This window comes from Maylandia zebra, linkage group LG3 (assembly GCF_041146795.1).
Source record: "Maylandia zebra isolate NMK-2024a linkage group LG3, Mzebra_GT3a, whole genome shotgun sequence".
NCBI classification, from domain to species: Eukaryota; Metazoa; Chordata; class Actinopteri; order Cichliformes; family Cichlidae; genus Maylandia; species Maylandia zebra.
This window is the reverse complement of record NC_135169.1, coordinates 11,926,150-11,946,706: the sequence shown is the minus strand read 5'-3', so window position 1 is coordinate 11,946,706 and position 20,557 is coordinate 11,926,150. Positions and strand designations below refer to the sequence as shown.

General features: G+C 39.8%; 1 protein-coding gene and 1 long non-coding RNA gene across 7 annotated transcripts; one reads left to right on the top strand and one right to left on the bottom strand.

The window, feature by feature from the left end:
• Window positions 1-43: 43 nt before the first annotated feature.
• On the top strand, window positions 44-5,341 carry LOC112430747 (uncharacterized). 6 transcript variants are annotated; one of them, XM_076879575.1, is made up of 9 exons: window positions 44-168; window positions 609-697; window positions 1,054-1,172; window positions 1,275-2,000; window positions 2,180-2,329; window positions 3,025-3,242; window positions 3,331-3,484; window positions 3,566-3,675; window positions 4,647-5,341. In XM_076879575.1, the coding sequence occupies exons 4-9, from the start codon at window positions 1,814-1,816 to the stop codon at window positions 4,956-4,958; spliced, it is 1,131 nt and encodes a 376-aa protein (XP_076735690.1). In that variant the 5' UTR covers window positions 44-168; window positions 609-697; window positions 1,054-1,172; window positions 1,275-1,813; the 3' UTR covers window positions 4,959-5,341. The 6 variants fall into 6 exon arrangements, with proteins under 6 accessions (XP_076735690.1, XP_076735685.1, XP_024654959.2 ...); XM_076879570.1 differs by having other exon boundaries at window positions 55-168; window positions 592-697; XM_024799191.2 differs by lacking the exon at window positions 44-168 and adding an exon at window positions 330-456.
• A 4,643-nt stretch (window positions 5,342-9,984) lies between these two features.
• On the bottom strand, window positions 9,985-10,937 carry LOC143414743 (uncharacterized). The gene is made up of 3 exons (XR_013095441.1): window positions 10,881-10,937; window positions 10,136-10,226; window positions 9,985-10,058 (listed from the first exon to the last, which is right to left on the bottom strand). It is a non-coding gene; the product is annotated as an uncharacterized LOC143414743 (long non-coding RNA).
• Window positions 10,938-20,557: the final 9,620 nt, after the last annotated feature.

Genomic DNA, 20,557 nt, shown 5'->3' with positions numbered 1-20,557 from the left:
GCTGCATTTATGTGGCTAAGGAGCACCTTCAGAGTTAAAGAAACAAAGATAAAACAGATCATACATCTCCAGAGCGCCATGGTGAACTGTTTTCGCGCTGTAGCCATGCAGCATACTTTACCGCTCTCCACTGAAGGCCACAGATGAGAGTGTGGGACCATGGGAAAGGTAGGCAATTTTTAAAATATATGTATCCTTAATTATCCAATTTTTCAGGTTTAAATTACATCAGTTATATTTATTTTTAGGCAATAAGTGTTTAAGACTTAATTTATATTTTTCTTTTCTTTTACTTAAAAAAAATGAAATATAAATAATTTTCTGCATGCGCATTCTCAGTTCCTGTCGTGACATTACTTTCACGCGGGACAAACTCTTTTCCCCTGCTTTGTTAACCATCAGGACCGTTAGGAAGATCAAAATTATTTATCTAAACAAAGTGAACAGTAATTTAAGGTTGGTAACATTAAGTTGATTTGAAAAATACTATGGTACAACGGTGTTATTAAGATAAAGTCGTGTTTTGTGAGGGCTGCTGCTAGTTAGCAATCTAGCTAATGTGTTAACTTTAGCTAAATGATCTTATTTAAGCTGTAGGATATTTCCAGGTACTGTGAGTGGAGGCTTTGGAACGAACTAGAGAACTGCTGTCACGGCATGGACAACTTTGACGATGCCATACTGTCTGTGTTGCAGGGTAAGTCTTATTTTTCAGTTATTTTGGTACGTTAGCTAAGCAGCCTTAGCATCTGTTAGCATCATTTCTGAAACTTGGAGCTAGGATTGCACTCTACTCTGAACTTTATCCACATTATAGCCTTGAGCTGTCTTTGCCTAAATAGACTTGGAACATCATTCTTGAAGACACCCAAAAATAGTTTTATTGCATTCCCAAATATTTGATAAACTGTTTTAAGTTTGACATTTTATCCTGTTAATATTACTTATTGCTAAAATACATTTATTGACAAAAAATGACCTTGACATGTAATAAGCCACGCCCAGGAAAAGAGAAATAAATATCACTTTTGAAGTTGTTTTTCTCTTTTACAGCTGCGAATATTGATGAGGAAACTTTGAGAAGCTTTACCCGGGATGACCTAAAGGATCTTTTTCCGGGCCATGAAAATTTCTTCCGTAGAAAGAAGATTTGGGATTTTATCAGCCAAAAGGTAAATACACATTATACCACTAAGAAGATGATTACTGTCCATATTGTCTAGCATTAATTTGCCTAATTGTGTATTTTTGTTTATATCCCACAACTGTTATAGTTTAAGAGTACTGACCAAGTTGCCAACACTTTCCATCGAAGCGAGAGTAACCCCTTCGGCTTTGATGTGTCACAATGTCAGCCTCAAACTTCCACTCCCATTTCCTACACTGCTGACAAAAAAATGAAAATGCCAGACCCACCAGAGTATGTGGTGTATACAGATTCAGAGTTGGACATGGTGCGCAGTCAGTACTTTGCATTGCTCCACAGTGGAAAGGAAAAGGACTGCAGGATGTCGAAGGAGCTCTGTTGCAGACTTGTAAGGAACACAGTCACCAGCATGGTTGCAATCCTCCGAGCTAGTCCCATGGGGAAAGAAGTAACATACCCCTCCAAACTCGAAATGAGAGCAATGTCACAGAAGATTGTTGACTATTACCCCATGTTACGTGATGCTGACACACACATGCCATACATAAGTTATTCTTTACCCACTACAATATCTAAAATTGAGTGAGATAATAAAATGATGTACAAATATATATTATTTTACCACAGCTGACCATCTACACCAAACTGTACAAACGACTCCAAAATATGAAGTCTCCAAGGAAGAGGCAGGGCTCCATGCCACAACGAGGCAGGCCCAGGAAGACTCTTTTCAGCTCAGATGACACAGACAATGGGACTGAAGGTGACCTAAGTGGTGAAGCAAGTGGTTCAAGTGACTATACCACACTTCTTGAGAGCAATGATGACCTCAGCGAGGATAACTCAAATGCAGGTGTGTACTTTGGTCTGCTGTACTAATGACTTTTGGACATCTAAAACTTCAAAGAGACCACCTGCCCTCAGTTTTCTGTTCAGAGTGCATCACAAGATTTATACAGTGTTGAGTATTTTCCTTAACTTTCTAGCTATTCCCTGTTATTACATTCTGTTCATCTTCTGTTTTTTCCTCAGAGAAAGAATCCCAATTGCCGCTACCCTCCACTGTACCAACTGCGTCAAACAATACTACGCTGGCTTTACCACTATTATCCAAGTCAGCCTCATGCTCTGCACCCAGGTCTGATATAGGTCCTTCAACTGCACCTCCAGATGATGTTGTTGGTAAGTCCACCATCACCCTTATCTACCTCTCAGTCTGACTGTGGTTCCTCTTACAGCTCTTTCCAAAATATGGTTGCAGCAATGAACCCCGTTCTAAGTGTTTATTCCAAAAATCATAGTGGTTTGGCATTAACTCGAGTTGGTGTGTAAAATCAACATATGATAGATCCCTCATTCCAGTTTGCCAGTTAGCCATAGTAAGTATTTTACCACTTTGTGTTGTAATGGGTGTTACTCAGTGCTGATTATTTACACATGTAAATCCTCATGCTGGTCACATCTATCATGCCTTATCACAGTGTTTCTGTCATAGATCAAATTACCTAAAAGATTTTTATCCATCAGCTCATAATCACTGTTCACACTGATGTGAACGATATACACAGTAAACAACCTTTACCTTATTTTCACCACAGTTTTATTCACGGGCATCTTAAACTTTCGTTTTAATATTTGATTCTGTTCAAACTAACAATTAACATAAATCCATGATCATTATAAGAAAAGGACACAAAGGGAAATGATTAGGACATATAGGGTCAGTTCATTACTCAAACATATTTAACCTAAACATTAATTCTCATAAATATTATACTTAAAAACAACCATGCAACCTTACTAGAAATGACTGATTAGAAAAATCTGAATTTAGTCTAGTTACACCATGTCTTACAATTGCTCTTTGCTTTCCCTAGCAGACCATGACAGCCTGAAGATGCAGGCAAGACATTACAAAACCTTGAGCAACATGTACAGGAAACCCAATGCAAAACCCAACCAAAGTGACGTCGCTCAAATTTTGGACCTGGAGTTTGAGGCCAGACGAGCTTTTATTGACGCAGATGTTACAAGGGAAGAAGACAGGCCTAGAAAAATATTTGAAGCATACCCGTGCTTCAAAGACATACGAAATGTAAGTTCAACTACCTTCAGTTAAATTCCTTGCTTTCTCTGGATAGGTTTAGTTAGTTCTTGACTAACTGAGCACAACTTTGTCATAGGCGATGGATGAACTGCGTCGCATCATTGGTGGCTCCAACTGCAAATACATAGATCAAATGAAGGGTCGATGGGCAGAGTTTTGTTCGAAGGTGCAGTTCTATGGCATTTGGAAGAAGGTCCTGAAACCTCCTCTCCCCTTGGATGTACGTGGAGGTAAGTGGCCTTTTCATACATTAAATCCACACATCAGATATGTTCGGATTGCTTTGTTGAGATACTTTTCTCCGTTCACAGTGGATTTTACTGTCACTCTCTTCAATGCACTTCCATCTCTTTTTCCTTCAAAAACTACACCACCAAAGCGGCTGGGAAGTGCCAGTGAGGCTCTCCTTCATATCCTCAAGGTGCGAACAGCTGCAATACCAGCCACTGTAACTTGTACTCCATTTACTTGTATTGTTATTATTAATATTATTATTTTGCTTTTCCTGCTTAATAAGAGTGGGTTGAAGTTCAATTCAGCAGGGATTAAATTACTCCTTATTCAGGATTTCTTAATTGTTATTCAAAACCTACTCCAGAGAGGCAGCACAGAGCAAAAGCACATTGCAGTTAGGATACAAGTAGAAGCAGTAAAATGATATATTTAAAAAGGCCTTCAAAAACTAGAATATGTAACAAAGTTAAAAGAAATAGTTTTAAAAAACAAATGAGAAAAAAAGCACAAATAGACATGATAAAAATGCTGCAAACTAGAGAAAATTCATGCTCAGAATTAATACACAGCAAAATCTCCAGTGTTAAATTAACACTGGAGAGTGTCTATATGGGTCCACACCTCTGAGTGTTAAATACAACACTGTTGAGTGTTAAATTAACACTTTGACAGTGTTATATGTTTAAAAGTAACCTAGTCAGTTTTGAAGATTAACAAAGACTAACACTGAGCAGTGCTGATTTTCTAACACTGGAAAATAAATCAAAATGTTAGAAATATTCCAGTGTTAGAAAATCAGCACTGCTCAGTGTTAGTCTTTGTTAATCTTCAAAACTGACTAGGTTACTTTTAAACATATAACACTGTCAAAGTGTTAATTTAACACTCAACAGTGTTGTATTTAACACTCAGAGGAGTGGACCCATATAGACACTCTCCAGTGTTAATTTAACACTGGAGATTTTGCTGTGTACATTTCCAAAGTTTCATATTTATGTAAGTCAGATATTTTACATTTATTTCTTCTATTCCAACAGTAAATCAGTTGGAGCATTCTAAACTCTTGATATTGCTTTTTGTGTCTTAAGCTGTTTGGATGCACAGCAACCCTTTCATTGAAAATCTTGAAGAATTTGTCCTTTTTTTGTGCTTTTCTAGCCGGGTGAAGATGCAATGCTATACCTGGAGAAGCGGCCTCTCTCCTCCCCAGTGCTGCTTTTTGATGGAACAACCAGCATTGTTGCTGTAGGAAACATACCAGTGACCACTCTCTCCTTGGAGGATTTCTGGGAAGGAATGTTGGTGTTGATGGCATATTACTACACCTTGCACTTAACATACCCAAAATGTGTTGCAACGGTCCTCTCTGTCATACAAACTGAGGTAATAACTGATGCCATCCATGATCAAGATGCCACTAGTGCATATAAGAAAGCAATAGCTGAGTGGAAGTCGTTCTTTGAAAAATAGGTGAATACCAAGCAGGATTTTATCAGGTCATTTGCAGTTTGTTTAGTTTTGTAGTACGTTTGTACAACTTTGTTCCTAATTTGCCTAGCAATGTCCTGAGAAACGGCTGTACTTATAATGCTTTACAAATGAAAGTTGTTGTTTTTTTTTCTTAGTGACACTTTACCTGAGGCATGTAAAGTTTTAAGTCAGTAATGCCATTATTTACAACATTGTGAGACTATGTGACTGTCACAAAAGTTTAAGGCCAAAAATGTAATTTCTTTTCTCTGTTTAGGCCTTTTAAAGGGTTGATTTAGACTTTTAGGGATTGTGCAGCAGCCCTATATTGTTTAAAAAAAGGATTTTGTTCTCATGAGAGAAATAAATGTTGACATATATCACTCTTGTCCTGGTTGTGATTTCAGTAGAAGCCAAGGAGTATTCTAGGAAAAAGGTCTGTTTTAAGGTTTTTTTGCCTGGATTTAATATTGATTCAGCTCTATTTTAAGATAAGCCAACCTGAATCAAGAAACAAATTAATCATACTTCACTAATATTGAGTAGTTTTTCATAGTATTAGAACTATTTTTCTCGTTGCAGTGCATTCATTTGCTGCAAGTAAGAATTCAAAACATAAAAAAAGACTGTAATTTAGCATATTTAACTTACTTTTGGGACTTGATATAAAGTAATTTTATCTTAAATTGAGCTTTTTAAAGCTTATTTTAACCCTCTTCAATTCTCAAATGTGTTCTTTTATTTCTGGATTAAAAAATCTTATTTCAAGATTTCTTATTAAGTAAAATAAACTTGCTGCATGGACAGATAATTTCACTTGTTTTCAGTGCTTTTTGTATCAAATGTAGTATTTTTTTCCTAAATATAGACTAGCCATTTTTGCAGTGTGGATGTTATGTTTTTCTCCACAATTTGAATTATAAGCTAGATATATTGCTGCTAACAGCAACAGGGATGAGTCAGTGAGTCAGTTGGGCTTGTGAATCATGATTCATGAGTCAGTAAAGTGATTCTCGAGTATTGAACGATTCGTTCATGATTTGCGCATCACTACTGTGATACTGCAGAGTGCAGCAGACTGGTTGGAGCCGAGCTTTAACATTGTAATGACAGGTGTGGGAACCATTTCTGTAACATCCAGCCAAACAGATAAATTAGCAATTTAATGCAAAAAAGGAAAACTGACAATCACCTGGATGATTTTAAGTTTTTAAGGCTATTTGATGTTTTGGTTTTTTCTGCATAATTGATCATATAACATGTAATCAAATGAAAAAAGTCTCTTTTTAAAACTTAATTAGTTTAATGAGTTTTAATCTTTTAACTTTATGCACATTGCAGGAAGCAAAAATTAAATTATATGCAACATTTTCTGACTGGAAGAAATTTGTTTAACATGTAAACCTATTTGCTGCATATTCCAGCATATAAAATAAAATTGTCTTTTTTGTTTACATTCACTCTTTTAAACAGATGCAAGTAAAACACAATAGAAAATAAATAAAATCAAAGACTCAGCAGCACTAAGTCCTGTTGCTCTTAAATCTATTTTCACCTGTTTAACAGGAGTGGGTCGGGTGGAGGTTTGTCCTGGTGCAGGTGTGTCGCAGCCGTCATGTCAGTGGAAGGATTCTGTCAGGATCTGGAGGTTTGACTGGAAAGTTCCATCAGGCACCTGAGTTCCTTATAAACCCAGGGCTGATCGGGAGAGAGACTCTGCTGGTCCCTCTCTCTCTCTCTCACGTTTTTTTTTTTAATTAAAGGATGTTAGCTGCTCTCTGTTGTCTGCATGAAAACTTCCATAACACCTGCAACTGGTGCAAAATGCTGTGGCATGATTTTAATTGGTAAAAGAATTGGTCTCCATATACTGACTTCCAATTTGAATTTAAAATCTATTTTAAAATCCCTTTACTGGTTTTTAAATCCTTAAATTGTCTGGCACCTGTATATTTGTCTGATCTGCTGAAGCCCTTCGTCTCCCCTCGTTCACTCCAGTCAGCTGAGCAGCTGTTGCTCTCAGTCCCTAAATCACGGCTGAAACTTGCCGAGCGTTCTCTATTGTTGCCCCAAAGCTTTGAAATGATCTCCCTTTCCACATTAAGCGTCTACATCAGTAGTGGTTTTTAAATTCAGATTTAAATTTGCTGGCCTTTGACTCAGTGGTTAACTGACACTGTTATTTTATTGTTATTTATTTATTATATTTGTTATTCTTATTGTACCTCTTATATTTCTGCTGTACAGCACTTTGGTCGGTTATGTGTTGTTTTTAAAGTGTTATATAAACTACGGTGTGGTATTTTTTCTCTCTTGCCTACAACTAAAATGAGGAAGAACAATTTAAGCTGATTTGAAGTCTTTCAGAGAACATGATGCTGACAGCTGATAGCAGAGATAGATACAAAGTTTTTAAATCTCTGGTTTAGCTTGTTTTCATCACACCACAGAGGATGCAAATTACTGACTATCCACTTCCTCTTCCAGCTGTTTCTTGTTTTAAAAACCTCTGTGATGTTCTTTAACTGCTATTTATAAATACCTGCTATATAATTCAGAATAAAAACTGATGCAGATCCTGTAAACATGATATCTGCTGTCTGATTACACATTACCTCTAGTGAGTACATGGTAAATGGTACACGTTGGGGTGTTGCCACTTCTTCACACCCACCTCTCTGCTCCTTGTGTCATCAATTCTTCCCTGTGATTGGACCATTGTTGCATGAGCATTCTAATGATACACTGTAAAGTTTTGCAAAGCACGTCTTCTCATCTTTCAGTAACCATCTCTGTAGGACAACTGATCGAAGAGTTACGGTAGTGTGAATCACCTATGGTAAATAAGGGTACGTGTCAGTTGGATATTCCTCGTCCCATATGTCTCATGTCAAACTCTGAACACAGCTTCCAAGTACAATCACTGGAGTGTGTTTACAGCTGTTGGCCAACAGAGGGAGACATTAATTCATTTATAATTTATTGTATCTGTCATGGTCTCTCAGTCCTCCTGGTCAACCAACACGTTCTCTCTCCTTACGTGTATAATGAACTTGATACTTTACTTTCTGTTTCTCTCCTGTACGCACTGCTGCAGTTTCATCAGAGAGGCAACCTGGCTGTCTTAAAGGTGATTTAAATTCATTCAGAATTAACAACTGTGATGATGTACTGCAATTATTAAAAAGTATTGGTACTGGTATCAGTATCAGTGATACAGGCCCTGTATTTACTTGGTATCAGATCTATACAAAATCTTACAGTATTGCACACGACTAACAAACAGTGAAGTATTAAATTCATTAAACTGTTATTATTTCAGCACCATGGACAGCACACAAGGTTTTCACTGCGTGAAAGAGAATCTGTCTCTCTCTGTACCCACAAAACCACATATAAATATATTTTTCTTTGTGTAACTTCAGATTGTCAGATCATTGTCATTCTCCACACAGCAAATTCTGGTCTTTGGAATAAACTCTCAGGGAGTTCAGATTAACTACATTTGAGTGTACATGCGTGACCATCGAATGAACTCTAGTGCAGAGTTAGAGTAACTCTTTTCCGGGAGTTGATTTTTCAACTCTTTATAGGAGTTAAAACTAAACTCTCACGGAGTGAAATTTCTACTACCATATAGAGTAAAATTTAACTCATAACTAGAGTTAAGTTTGATATTAACTCTTTTGTAGTGTTACTCATCAATTGAAAAAAGTTTTAGGTTTTTGGTGCAAATTACTACAAAAACACAATAGTGATTATTATGAATGTATGGATTTTATTTATCAAAAATAACATATTCAAATATGAATGCTGCATGGATTAACATACATTCTGTGTAACAGTACTGTAATAGCATAATATCCACCATTATTGGCAGCTAAACAGTTGAGGTCAGAAAGGCCTAACATTGGGCGAAAAGAAAAAAAAAAACAGAATTAAAGGAAAAAAATGACTACAGAATAAGCACTTCTTGTAATGCAGTGTTAACGTGAGGAAGACTCTGTAAAGTCTCCATCAAGCCAACAAATTAAGTAATGCAACTCTCTGACAGAACATAAAATTGTGAATCACACCCATATGACATTTGGGCATCAAAACATTTGAAATGTCTTACTTTCTCCCTTTCTAGGACCAGTATCTTCTTAAAAATGGTTTCATTTAACTGAAAAGCAGGACACTGATCATGGAAACACGTTTCATGGTTAACATGCATAACAAAAACAGAGAGAGAGCGAGAGAGCAAGTCTTATTACACACTACAGTTGCAGAGCAAACTACATGAAATACTATATTAAATTATTTTTCTCTAATCTGTTTTATCTTCGTGTTTAAGCTTTTTCAAGTAATGGCAACTAAAGAGTCAAGTATAAGTCAATTAAGTACTGTATCTACATTTCTTTCATGTATGCTGTCCAATAGAGGCTGAACCATTTGAAGTCCGGCATCACTTGTGTCACTGCTCTGACTGCTGGTGGTTGAGACAGACAATGTATCTGTTAGACTTGGAGAGGAGGGCTCTTCCACATGTTGCTTCAGGACAGTCAAATCGGAGGGTGACAAATAAAAATATTAGAATACAAGGTATATACAATCAAAAACACAACACAACAAAGATACCATTTATGCACACAGGGCCAGTAAATTGCACGGTTTGATTAAATTATACTTTCTCCCAGGAGAACAGATGGTTATTTTGTATTTTATTATGGTAATATACAATTTACATACCACAAGGTGTGAGTGTCACATAGTGTGTTAGGTCTGAGCAGTCACGCAGCTTCTTGGATGATTGTGTTTCCAGGATGTCTGAAATGCATGTGATAAATCCAACTTACTGTTGAGCCATGAAAACAGCATTTTGTGATTGTTACCACAGGATATTAGACAAATTAAAAATGTTTATTTAAGAGTAACTGTACAAATCAAATCCTTCAAAATCTATCAGAGCATATATTTACTTACCTTCAGCTGTATAGATGACAAAACACACCTCTTTGACTGCTGCAAGTTCAGGAAAGATATGCTCATCCACCTCTATACCCTGCTCATCCGTGACTTTCAGTGCTGCATTTTCTGGTATGAGAAACTTCTGCTGCACTGAAGTAAAATCATCACTTAGTTAATAACAACATTATCATTTCTTCTTTAATGACTTAGTACAAACCATAACTTACCTGCTCTCACAAAATCTGTGAAGCTGACTTCTTCCAATTTTGCATATTTCTTTGTCTCTCTGTGTTTTACTTTTATCAACATCTTGGCCACCTACGGAAAAAAATACCTTTACTACTATGAAACACAACACAAGAAGAAGAGGTTGTTTATGGTAACTCTATGTAAACTGTGTATAACTTAATCAACGAACACTGTCTTACATTGAGTTAGCCTGTCCACACTAAATATTGCTTAAAATCTATTTAGCTAGGCTGGTTTAGCAGACAATGTGACTGCATGTTTGCTGTGTCCTTGTCTTTACAGTTCTGGAGACAGGGTTGTGTGTATGTCTCAGTGTGCAGCAGGACTAACTAACTGATGTTAATGGTACCTCAACATCTCATCAGTGCAGGCTGCACCTCTCTTTGGTTAAATACGGCCATTACCATGAGTCTAAACAGAATATTACTGTAGTTAGCTAACGTTAAATTAAACGTTAGTGTTAAAATTAAGAAATAGAAATAAACGTTTTCATTGACAACGTGAAATGTGTATCTTAAAATACAGTAAGATAAGTAAGTTAGCTAACTTTTGACTAGCATTAGCCTAGCTGCTATCTCCAAATCAGCATAACATACAGAAAACACATGTAGTGCTAGTTAGTTAACTTTATATTTTACTTGTGCATCCATGTAACTGAATATATATATATAAATAACATCACTACACTCACAGAAAATTCCAAAGTAAATAAAGTATTTTTACCTCCTACATGTCGGAGTCCAAGAAAGAAACACAGATAGGCGCTGTAACGGTCGACAGGCAAACAACACCAGCAATGTGTTGAATTAGACTCCTTAGCACCCAGTGAATGAACACCTAAATATTACACCGCTTTAGAGTACTCCCCAACACTGACTGTAGTATAAGGTGAAAAATAAACTCCCGGAATGTAACTCTTGCGCACTTTTATGCCTAACTCCAGAATATTTAACTCCAGTGATTTGCTGTGCACCTTTCCAATACAGAAAGACCTGTGAAATATAAACATTGGGTGATGATAAAGACTTTGACTTCAAAGTCTATTATTTACATCACTGCATGTTGCAGAAGAATAAAAAACAAACAAACATGTGTGCTGTAAATGTAGCTGTAACTGTTTCCAAAGAACAAGTTTAGATAAAATAAAAGTTATTTCTTAGAAAGGATGAAACATTTCTTATGGATTACTGGCTGAAAGTGATTAAAATGTTTAATGTTGTGACATAGTGGGCACAGTGGGTGAAAGGGAGGGGAACATCCAAAGAGTCATATGCCTGTTGAATGGCCTCCACAACCCTGTGGGACAATCCGGACTTAGACAGGGGTCTGCCCAGAATTCCAGAGTGGAAGCTGACAAACGGCTGTCTTTCTTCCTGAACGGCCGGGTAAGCAAGACATGCTGTCCCAAAGCATGGGGATAGCACAGAGCAACCTGGCTCCAAGCTGCCTCTTTGTCCATGTCCACAGTGAGAGATATTAGTAACTCAACCGACTCGGAAAACTCCTGCAGCATTCTCACGTTTACATCAGGCAGCCCTAAGGCATGGAGCCTCTCCCTCTCAGGGTACAGGCTCTCCCCCTGACCCCTACTGGGAAAAGGTGGAACAGTGACCCCCTCACCTGGAACAGGAGGTCCCTCAGAACAGGGAGCTCCTGGGGTGTCCTGGCCATGATTGGCAGGATAACTGAAAACTAGCATTTGGAGACAAAGAGGGGACACCATGATCAACGGAGGGTCAAAAAAAAAAAAAACTCCTCCGTTTTGACCCGGTGAAGGAATAACTGGAGGAGGGAGTATGGAGGGAAGCCCCAGAGAAAAGCCTGTGGCGAGGGGTGCAGGGGTCCAGATCTGGTGGACCACCTCTGGATGGTCCACCATCCAGAGGTGAAGACTCCATCCAGAGTCTTCACTCCTCTTGGATTGGGCTCCCCCTCGACATATTGTAATATCCCTGTCACGTTTAATGGTCCTGGCACAAAAACGGCTTTCAGTGAGTAGAACAGGGGGTGACCCCACTCCCACAGTCTGGTAGCTATCGTGCAGAGGAGGGGAGACCCTAGCCCCCGTTACCTGTAGATGTAGACTATTGCAACCATTTTTGCTATCTTGATGATAACACGGTACCCTGACAGTCTTGATAGAAACTGCTTGAGTGCCAGGATGACAGCTTGCAGCTCCATCATAGTTATGTTAGAGACTCCCAATGACTGATATAAGAGCTATTGACCATAGAGCCCTCGGCCTCAGGAGCTGACCCGCAAGTGAAGCCCAAATGGGTCTGGGCACACCCCAAAGGCCTGCTGTCATTTGGGGGTGAGTGACATGGAGGCTCTGATAGACTCCAGGGTCATGCCCAGAAATGTGATGTGGGAAGGCCACATGTTACATGAGCAGAGCTACATGGCTGCAGCACTGTCCTTCAGTACAGCAGAAGGCTACAGCCCAATGCAGCGGGAGAAACTGTCACTCACTGGGTTAACTGCCAGTCAGCCACAGAGAGGACCCACTAGCCACGTGAACCCACAAGACAGTGGGCAAGATACATGTTTCTCACACAGCATGCTGGTGTTCTCAGCTTCTTGGTCTTATGGGGTGCAGATGCTCTCTAAGTACAGTTGCCCGGTGTTTTCTACACTAGTGTATTCAGCTTGAATGTTTTGATTCTGGGTCTCACCATGGTGCAATTTGCTGCTGTTTCAGGGGTGTTGATATTATGAAGATTAGGGGACAATTTCACAAATCTGCACACACACACACACACACACACACACACACACACACACACACACACACACACACACACACACCAACAAAGAACAAAAATGGGTGTGATGATGATTCAGAATATTATTAATTGACAGATGGCTCAACCTGCAGACAATAGTACATATGACATGTGAGTCTAGTAGTGGTGTGCTGATCGATACTGAAATATCGATTCCTCCGATACCAGTTATTTATGTTCTAGAATCGATTCTAATATTAAAATATCGATATTTTTGTAATTTGGGGTAAATTAGTAGTTTATCATTAACAGGAACACAGTGGAAAGAAACTAAATCATTCGGATGTCTAACTTGGAAGGAACTACTTCCTCTTCCACCTTTCATAGTTATATGCGAAATATGGCTGTATAAATGTGTTGCAGCCAAGACACGGTTTGCGATACATGTGGGAAGACAGTGAGGTGTTGTGGCAACACCACTAACCTTGTCAAACACCTCAGAGTAATCATATCACAGAATATGACGAGCTTATGTTGAGGCCAACTGAAGAGGACAGGGACAGGTGCTGCTAGGGGGAGACAGACGCCTCTCACGGAGTCCTTTAATGCTACAGGCAGGCAACGTGTTCAAATAGTGCACAACTTCAGGTTCTTCAGTTTCTTTATTTATAATTCTGCACTATTAAGCAATAAGAACAAGTAGTCTGATGCCCTGTAATCATTATGAAACTTTAATTTGAAATACAATAAAACATCAAGTTTTTGTACAAAGTATGGGTATTGGATCGGTATCGTCAATACAGCCCTGAATTTTACTTTGGAAGGAAGTCAGTGGTATCGCACATCACTAGAGTCTAGTGGTTCAGGTCACCTATTAATTCTTTTTTTTCTCTCTCTTTGTTTCTCTGAGCAGACTGTGATGACTGCATGTGTGTAAAAGACTGTTGTTGGTTTATTTTTATCTGCTGAAAATCAGAGACCACAAAATTTCTGTCTGGGCCTCCAAGAAAAGAGGAAATGCAGCCTGTGGTTTCAGCCTGAAGTCTAACGTTTGTCTTCTTTAAAGTCAACACAGCACAGTGGAAATGTGCAGGTATGACAATGTGTGAAAACAGGTTAAAAGTAGCTTTATTGTGGTGATGACACATGCTGGACTAAAGAATAAATAAAGCATGTGGGCATCAAGAGAAATGGTGAAAAGCTTGTTTCTCACGCTCATGTCTTTAAGAGTCTCTGCATGGACGTGCTGTAAATGTTCATTTATCTCTGAAATAAATAAAATCATCCATCACTCTCTCTGTCCACAACATCATATACAGACATGTTTTTCTTCTTACTGCAACTTCCAAACAGGCCAGTTCCTCACAGTATAACACAAAACTCCAAAGTATAATCACTGCTTTGTAACCAGCAGAGGAGCCAGTAAATCATCTAAACCTACTGATACTAATGTGTCTGTTTGGCTGGTGTTACAGAAATGGTTCCTACACCTGTGATGATGACGTCAGTGTTTGACTCCAAACTGTCTGCTGGACTCTGCAGTATCACAGAGTCCCCAAGTTTTTAGATATTTTTAGTTTTCATATCTTGAAGCATTACAATATTAAAATATTGATAAGTACATGAAACTTCTGCACCTTACTTTTACATATAACCTGAAAATAAGCTAAAAACAGGAAGTTACATCTTAATATATTTTATCTTTCTAAAAGAAAAGTGGTGGGATGAAAAAAACACACCTGCTGTTAAACAATCTAAAACACTTGGATATGAACATGTTGGTGAGTGTGTGTAGATGATACTGCAACAAACCTTCATCATAACCTTTGTAAGAAAGTGTTTGAAAGAATGAAGGATGGTGGCTGAGTTTTCATGCTTTTACTATGATTAATACAATAGCCTGAGTGACAAACTGAGACACACTACATGCTCGTGTGGAGGGACTAGCCAATCACAACGCAACCGCACTTTAAAGTATTCACTGTTCTGTCCTTTTGGACTCACTGTGGGTGGAGCCTATAGTAGCTGTCATAGTGTGAAAGATAACCTAGACAGGTTATAGAGAGACAGACAACCATTCATGTTCACATTCACACCTTCAGGCAACAACCTGAATCACCAGTTAACATAACTTGACTTTGGACTGTGGGAGGAAGCCAGAGTACCCGGTGAGAACCCAGACAGACAACCAGAGTTGGAGTTGTCCCTTAAGAAGGTCATGAATCCACTATTAATTATGTGTGTCATGACATGAGACAAGGTGTGAAAAGTGGGTCATTGTGCTGCATTCCAGATACCTCCGAACTTGGAAGTTTGAAATCGGGCGTGGCGTCACTCCTGAGTTGCAGAAAAAGACAGGAAACACAGGATTTGTGTTGGTTCTTGGCAAGTTAGAGCAATGCAGGTATGATAGTAGTGCAGTATGATGCTTGTTGTTTTGACTAATCAGTGTTCAAACATAATCATGGCTCATTCAAGGAGTTTAAAATACACAACAGTGTAAAGTTTTTTGTCACGGCTGGGTGGCTGGTGCGTGGTGTAAGAGTAAGAGCAGATGTTCGAGACAGGAATGAACAAAAACTGAGACGTTTACTTTAGGTTGGACCAACAATATAAATGAAGAATGCAAGGAAACTAGGACGATGTTAACAGTAACCTAAACTGGAGAGAAGTAACACTAGACACAGTGAACATGAAACTTAAACGTCACCAACATGAATGACATGAATACCTGAGACGTGACTCATGATGAACAGAAACATGGCCCATGGTGAAAAGATGACCTGCCAATGAACGAATGAAAACTCACACCACACGAGTGTGACGAGGGAAGTGGAAACACAGCTGGAAGCAAAACTAAACACAGAACGTGATACTGTCAAAATAAAACAGGAAACGTGCAGACTAAGAAACACAGACCTGAGACTCAGACCAGGGAAGAAACAGGCATGGAAGCAGAAACGGGAGTTTGGAAAAAATGACATAACAGGATGCAGAGCGAGGGACAGAGAGATCTTCTGTGTTATTTAGTGTGTTTATGAAGTGTAGAGGTCCAACACCTCACTGCATGTACATATGACAGGACACTGCACAAACCACATAAAAGTCTCTGAGAATAAAGCATAATTATGAGCTGGTAAAATATGTCACCTGACCTGAAACAACAGAAGGTAAGAAGCAAACACAAGAAGCAAGCCTGCATGTTTGCAGTGGACAGGAAATGTGAACACGTCACACAACTGCTGTGGTCAAAGCTACAGGAGCTGTTTGAGGTTTGTATAAAAGGAAAGGAAGCACAGAGAGGCCACAGTCAGAAGAAACACTCTGCTCTTATCTGTATTAAATGCAGCTTCTCTTTTTATTATTGATGTAAAGTCAAAGTGTTTGAGATCAGCTGAGGATCAGAGTGCAGCAGGGCTGGATGTGAGGATGGGGCACTCTTTGCTCTGCATGACGGGGTTATTGTGTAAGTACATTTGTGACATTGTTTGAATGGCACTGATTAATGAAAGTGTTTCTCATGTGTGAGAATTAGAGTGTATCACTGGTTTGAAGTGTTTATGTGAGAGTTTGAACAAAGCATGTTTGTGATGTTTATGAAAGTTACAGACAAATGTTGGCTGGTTCCTTGGTTCAGTTTAGTCTGGAGTATCGTGTTGGATACATCGCTGCTTGTTGCACTTGACTCATTGTCATTGTCTTTAAGGTCATATATTAATAAATTTTAAATTAAACTTTTATAACATTTTTTATAACTATAGTTTTAAAAATGTTTTCTCATGTGTCAAATGTACTTTTTATGCACAGAGAAAGAAAGATACTCTTAAACTCTTAAAACTAATGTCCTAATTTAGTTTGTTTTGTTTGATTTTCTGTCAGTTTGATCCTAATGATTTTTTATCTTTACTTCATTACTCTCTTCTACGTTAATGCTGATGCTGAGACATGGTTATTTTTCTCTCCTTTTTGATGCTCAATAAATAATTAGACTTCTATTTTTACCTTTTAATGTTAACAAAAGACAATCAGATTTTAGAAATTCAAACATCTGCAGTGTAATGTCAGAGATAGAAAATATCAGAGTAGTTTTATTATCATAGAGACTAGAGTCTAGAGTAGGGTAGATATCTACACTGTGTTGTTAATCAATACTAAAACAGAATGAAGATACTATTTTGCATCAATGTTGATATCCATAGTGTTGTCTTGGCTTCCTGAGGCACATTTTGATGCATAAAGGAGCCATCGCACGCCAGATTTACGCTCTCGCATGTGTGCATTGTTGACCTTTGAAGTGTTTTTTGTGCTTCTTCCTTTCCTGCTGTATTTCGCTACACTTGCCAACCAATGAACATTCAGCAGACGCTGACATCATCAACTTCAAACAGCGTGCAGTCAGGACCTTAGAGGATACACGAAAGCATGTGTTGGGTGGGTGAAAGTCCCTCCCCCTCTCTGTCCCAATGAAAAGTCTACACAGTCGACACATTTGCAGGACTCTGCTCTCGAAGCTGAATCCTGCTTCTGTGAATCAGCTGAGCTTTGATAGTTTGGAGGGACACATAGTGCCACCTGCTGCAGAGATATTATTAAATAGTGATTAAAGATCTATAAATAATATCAAACTCAAAACATTAAAATGTAACACTGCTGTAAAAAAGGACAAGATATGAATGCTGTAGAAACTCATTAATCTGATGATGTAGCACACAGAGCAGTAAAATAAACATTTTTATTCCTGTTAATTATTTTATCATTGAGTCCAGTCTCAGTGCTGCTGTTGATTTCTGAGGCTCTGAACCTTTAAACTGGATCCATTTAAACCTTAAAGGTTACAGTCCCACAGCCTAAACAAGGAAACATGGAAATCACTTTACTTTGTTTGGAGATCAAACTGAAATTAATTTGATTTGATTGATTTGGTTTTGCCAATTTCTGAGCAGAAACTGAGACTCATCAGACCAGGCAATGTTTTTATGCTTGCGTTTTTAAGCTTCTGTTTATTTTATTTATTTTGTATTTATTTTATTTAAATATCATAATAATAATAATAATTATTATGATATTTAAATAAAATAAATGTTTTTCTCATATATATATATATATGTATATGTATATATATATATGTATATATACATATATATGTATGCTATACATAGCAGCTGGATAGCGTAGTGGTTAGACTACACTCCTTTGGAACAGAGGATCGCAAGTTCGATTCCTGCCTGGGGCGTCTGTATCCAGTAAGGGTCCTAAGGCTAGACCCCCTATGCTAAGTAAGCCTACCGCAGACATGAGCGAGACAGAAGGCATGCCGGCTCGGACGTCGCCCGGATCAACAAGGTCCGCGTCAGGTGTTGAGGTGTTGAGGCACCCTGACGAAAAGTGGGCTACTGGAACAAGAAGGCATCGGTGGGCAAGAGACGAAAACAAGGCGTTGTTGGAATGCTACTACGCAAGTAACCCCGGCGGAAAGGGCTACATGAATAGGATGACGGACCTATGGATTCTTCGATACGGCGAAACAACTAGTAGCTCAGTGTTCCAACATTCGAAAGAAGGGACTGCTCTCACAGCTAGAGATTGACGAGGTACAACACAAATGCTACGGCAAGGAGGAGTCAGGACGCCAGGTCAGGGGGGAGATATCATCACCCCCACCCGAGATTGGGTACATAGCCCCAAGTGCGATAGGAGAAGGATCGTTGAGTGCGAGAGGAACTGACCTGAAAAAAAGGATCATGTCCAACCTGGATCCCCCGTAGCCGGTTACCAAGATTACGTGAAGTACCCTCAGAAGGTCTGCTAGATGATGTTAATGCAGCACTACGGACAATACCTACAACCAGGATTACCGACACTAACAAGCTGATCTACAATATGGCATCAGTGAGATGCTTGGCTACAAGTTGAACAGCCACAAGGGGCAGTACCCTCCATGGAGAAGGAGGCTAGAGGGCAAGATCAAAGCAGCACGGAGGGAGGTTAGCCAACTAACGGAGTTGCAGAAAGGTGCGACAAAGAAGGTGCATAAGAAATACAGCAAGCTATCCATACCTGAGGCCTTAGAAACTGCCAAGCAAAGACTCACAGCCTTGGCCAGCCGCTTGAGGAGGTACACCAGAAAGATAGAAGGCAGGAGAATAAACCAGCTGTTCTCCACAGAACCAGCAAAGGTGTACTCTCAGTGGCAAGGGACCAATAAGAGAACAGCACCACCAAGGCTGGAGACGGAGCAATACTGGAAGAGCATATGGGAGAAGGACGCAACCCATAACGGCAATGCTCAGTGGCTAGTGCATCTGAGGGCAGACCACAGCGACCTCCCTGAACAGGGTCCAGTAACCATCACAGTGGCAGATATCCAAGAAAGGGTCTCCAGTATGAAGAGTTGGACAGCACCAGGGCCCGACATGGTTCACGCCTACTGGCTAAAGAAGCTGACTGCACTCCACGAGCGTCTGGCAGCACAAATGAACCAGCTGCTAGTTAACGGGAGACACCCGGAATGGCTAACCGAAGGTCGGACGGTCCTGATCCCCAAGGACCCCAAGAAGGGACCGGTCCCCTCCAACTACCGACCAATAACCTGTCTCAGTACTACATGGAAGCTCCTGTCAGGCATCATATCGGCTAAGATAAACAGGCACATGGGTCAATACATGAGCGGAACACTGAAAGGAATTGGCAAGAATACCAGAGGCGCAAAACACCAGCTACTGGTAGATAGAACAGTCAGCCGAGACTGCAAGACCAGACTGACCAACCTGTGCACTGCCTGGATTGATTACAAGAAGGCCTATGACTCAATGCCCCACAGCTGGATACTGGAATGCCTAGAATTGTACAAGATCAATGGGACCCTAAGAGCCTTCATCAGGAACTCAATGGGGATGTGGCGTACAACACTAGAGGCCAACTCCAAGCCCATAGCACAAGTCACCATCAAGAGCGGGATCTACCAGGGAGATGCCCTGTCCCCACTGCTGTTCTGCATAGGCCTGAACCCCCTCAGTGAGATCATTAACAAGACTGGCTACGGATACCGACTACGGAACGGAGCAGTTGTCAGCCACCTCCTGTACATGGATGACATCAAGCTGTATGCCAAGAGTGAACGAGACATCGATTCACTGATCCACACTACCAGGCTATACAGCAATGACATTGGAATGTCGTTCGGACTGGAGAAGTGTAGTCGGATGGTAACAAAGAGAGGGAAGGTAGTCAGAACTGAGGGGATTGAACTACCAGAAGGCAACATTGCAGACATAGAGGACAGTTACAAGTACCTGGGGATCCCGCAGGCGAATGGGAACAATGAAGAGGCCGCTAGAAAAGCTGCAACCACCAAGTACCTGCAGAGGGTCAGGCAAGTCCTGAGGAGTCAGCTGAATGGTAAGAACAAGATCCGGGCCATCAACACGTACGCCCTGCCCGTGATCAGGTACCCTGCTGGGGTAATAGGCTGGCCAAAGGAGGAGATAGAAGCCACTGACATAAAGACAAGAAAGCTCCTTACCATGCATGGAGGGTTTCACCCCAAGTCCAGCACCCTGAGGCTGTACGCTAAGCGGAAGGAAGGGGGCCGGGGACTGGTGAGTGTCAGCACCACAGTCCAGGATGAGACAACGAACATCCAAGAATACATTGGGAAGATGGCCCCAACTGACC

Excerpts from the sequence above, each read along its gene's own strand:
- LOC112430747 (XM_076879575.1), top strand. The coding sequence starts at position 1,814 with ATGAAGTCTCCAAGGAAGAGGCAGGGCTCCATGCCACAACGAGGCAGG. Across the intron at positions 3,485-3,565 it reads CCCCTTGGATGTACGTGGAG|TGGATTTTACTGTCACTCTC; the intron begins GTAAGTGGCCTT and ends CTCCGTTCACAG. Across the intron at positions 3,676-4,646 it reads CTCTCCTTCATATCCTCAAG|CCGGGTGAAGATGCAATGCT; the intron begins GTGCGAACAGCT and ends GTGCTTTTCTAG.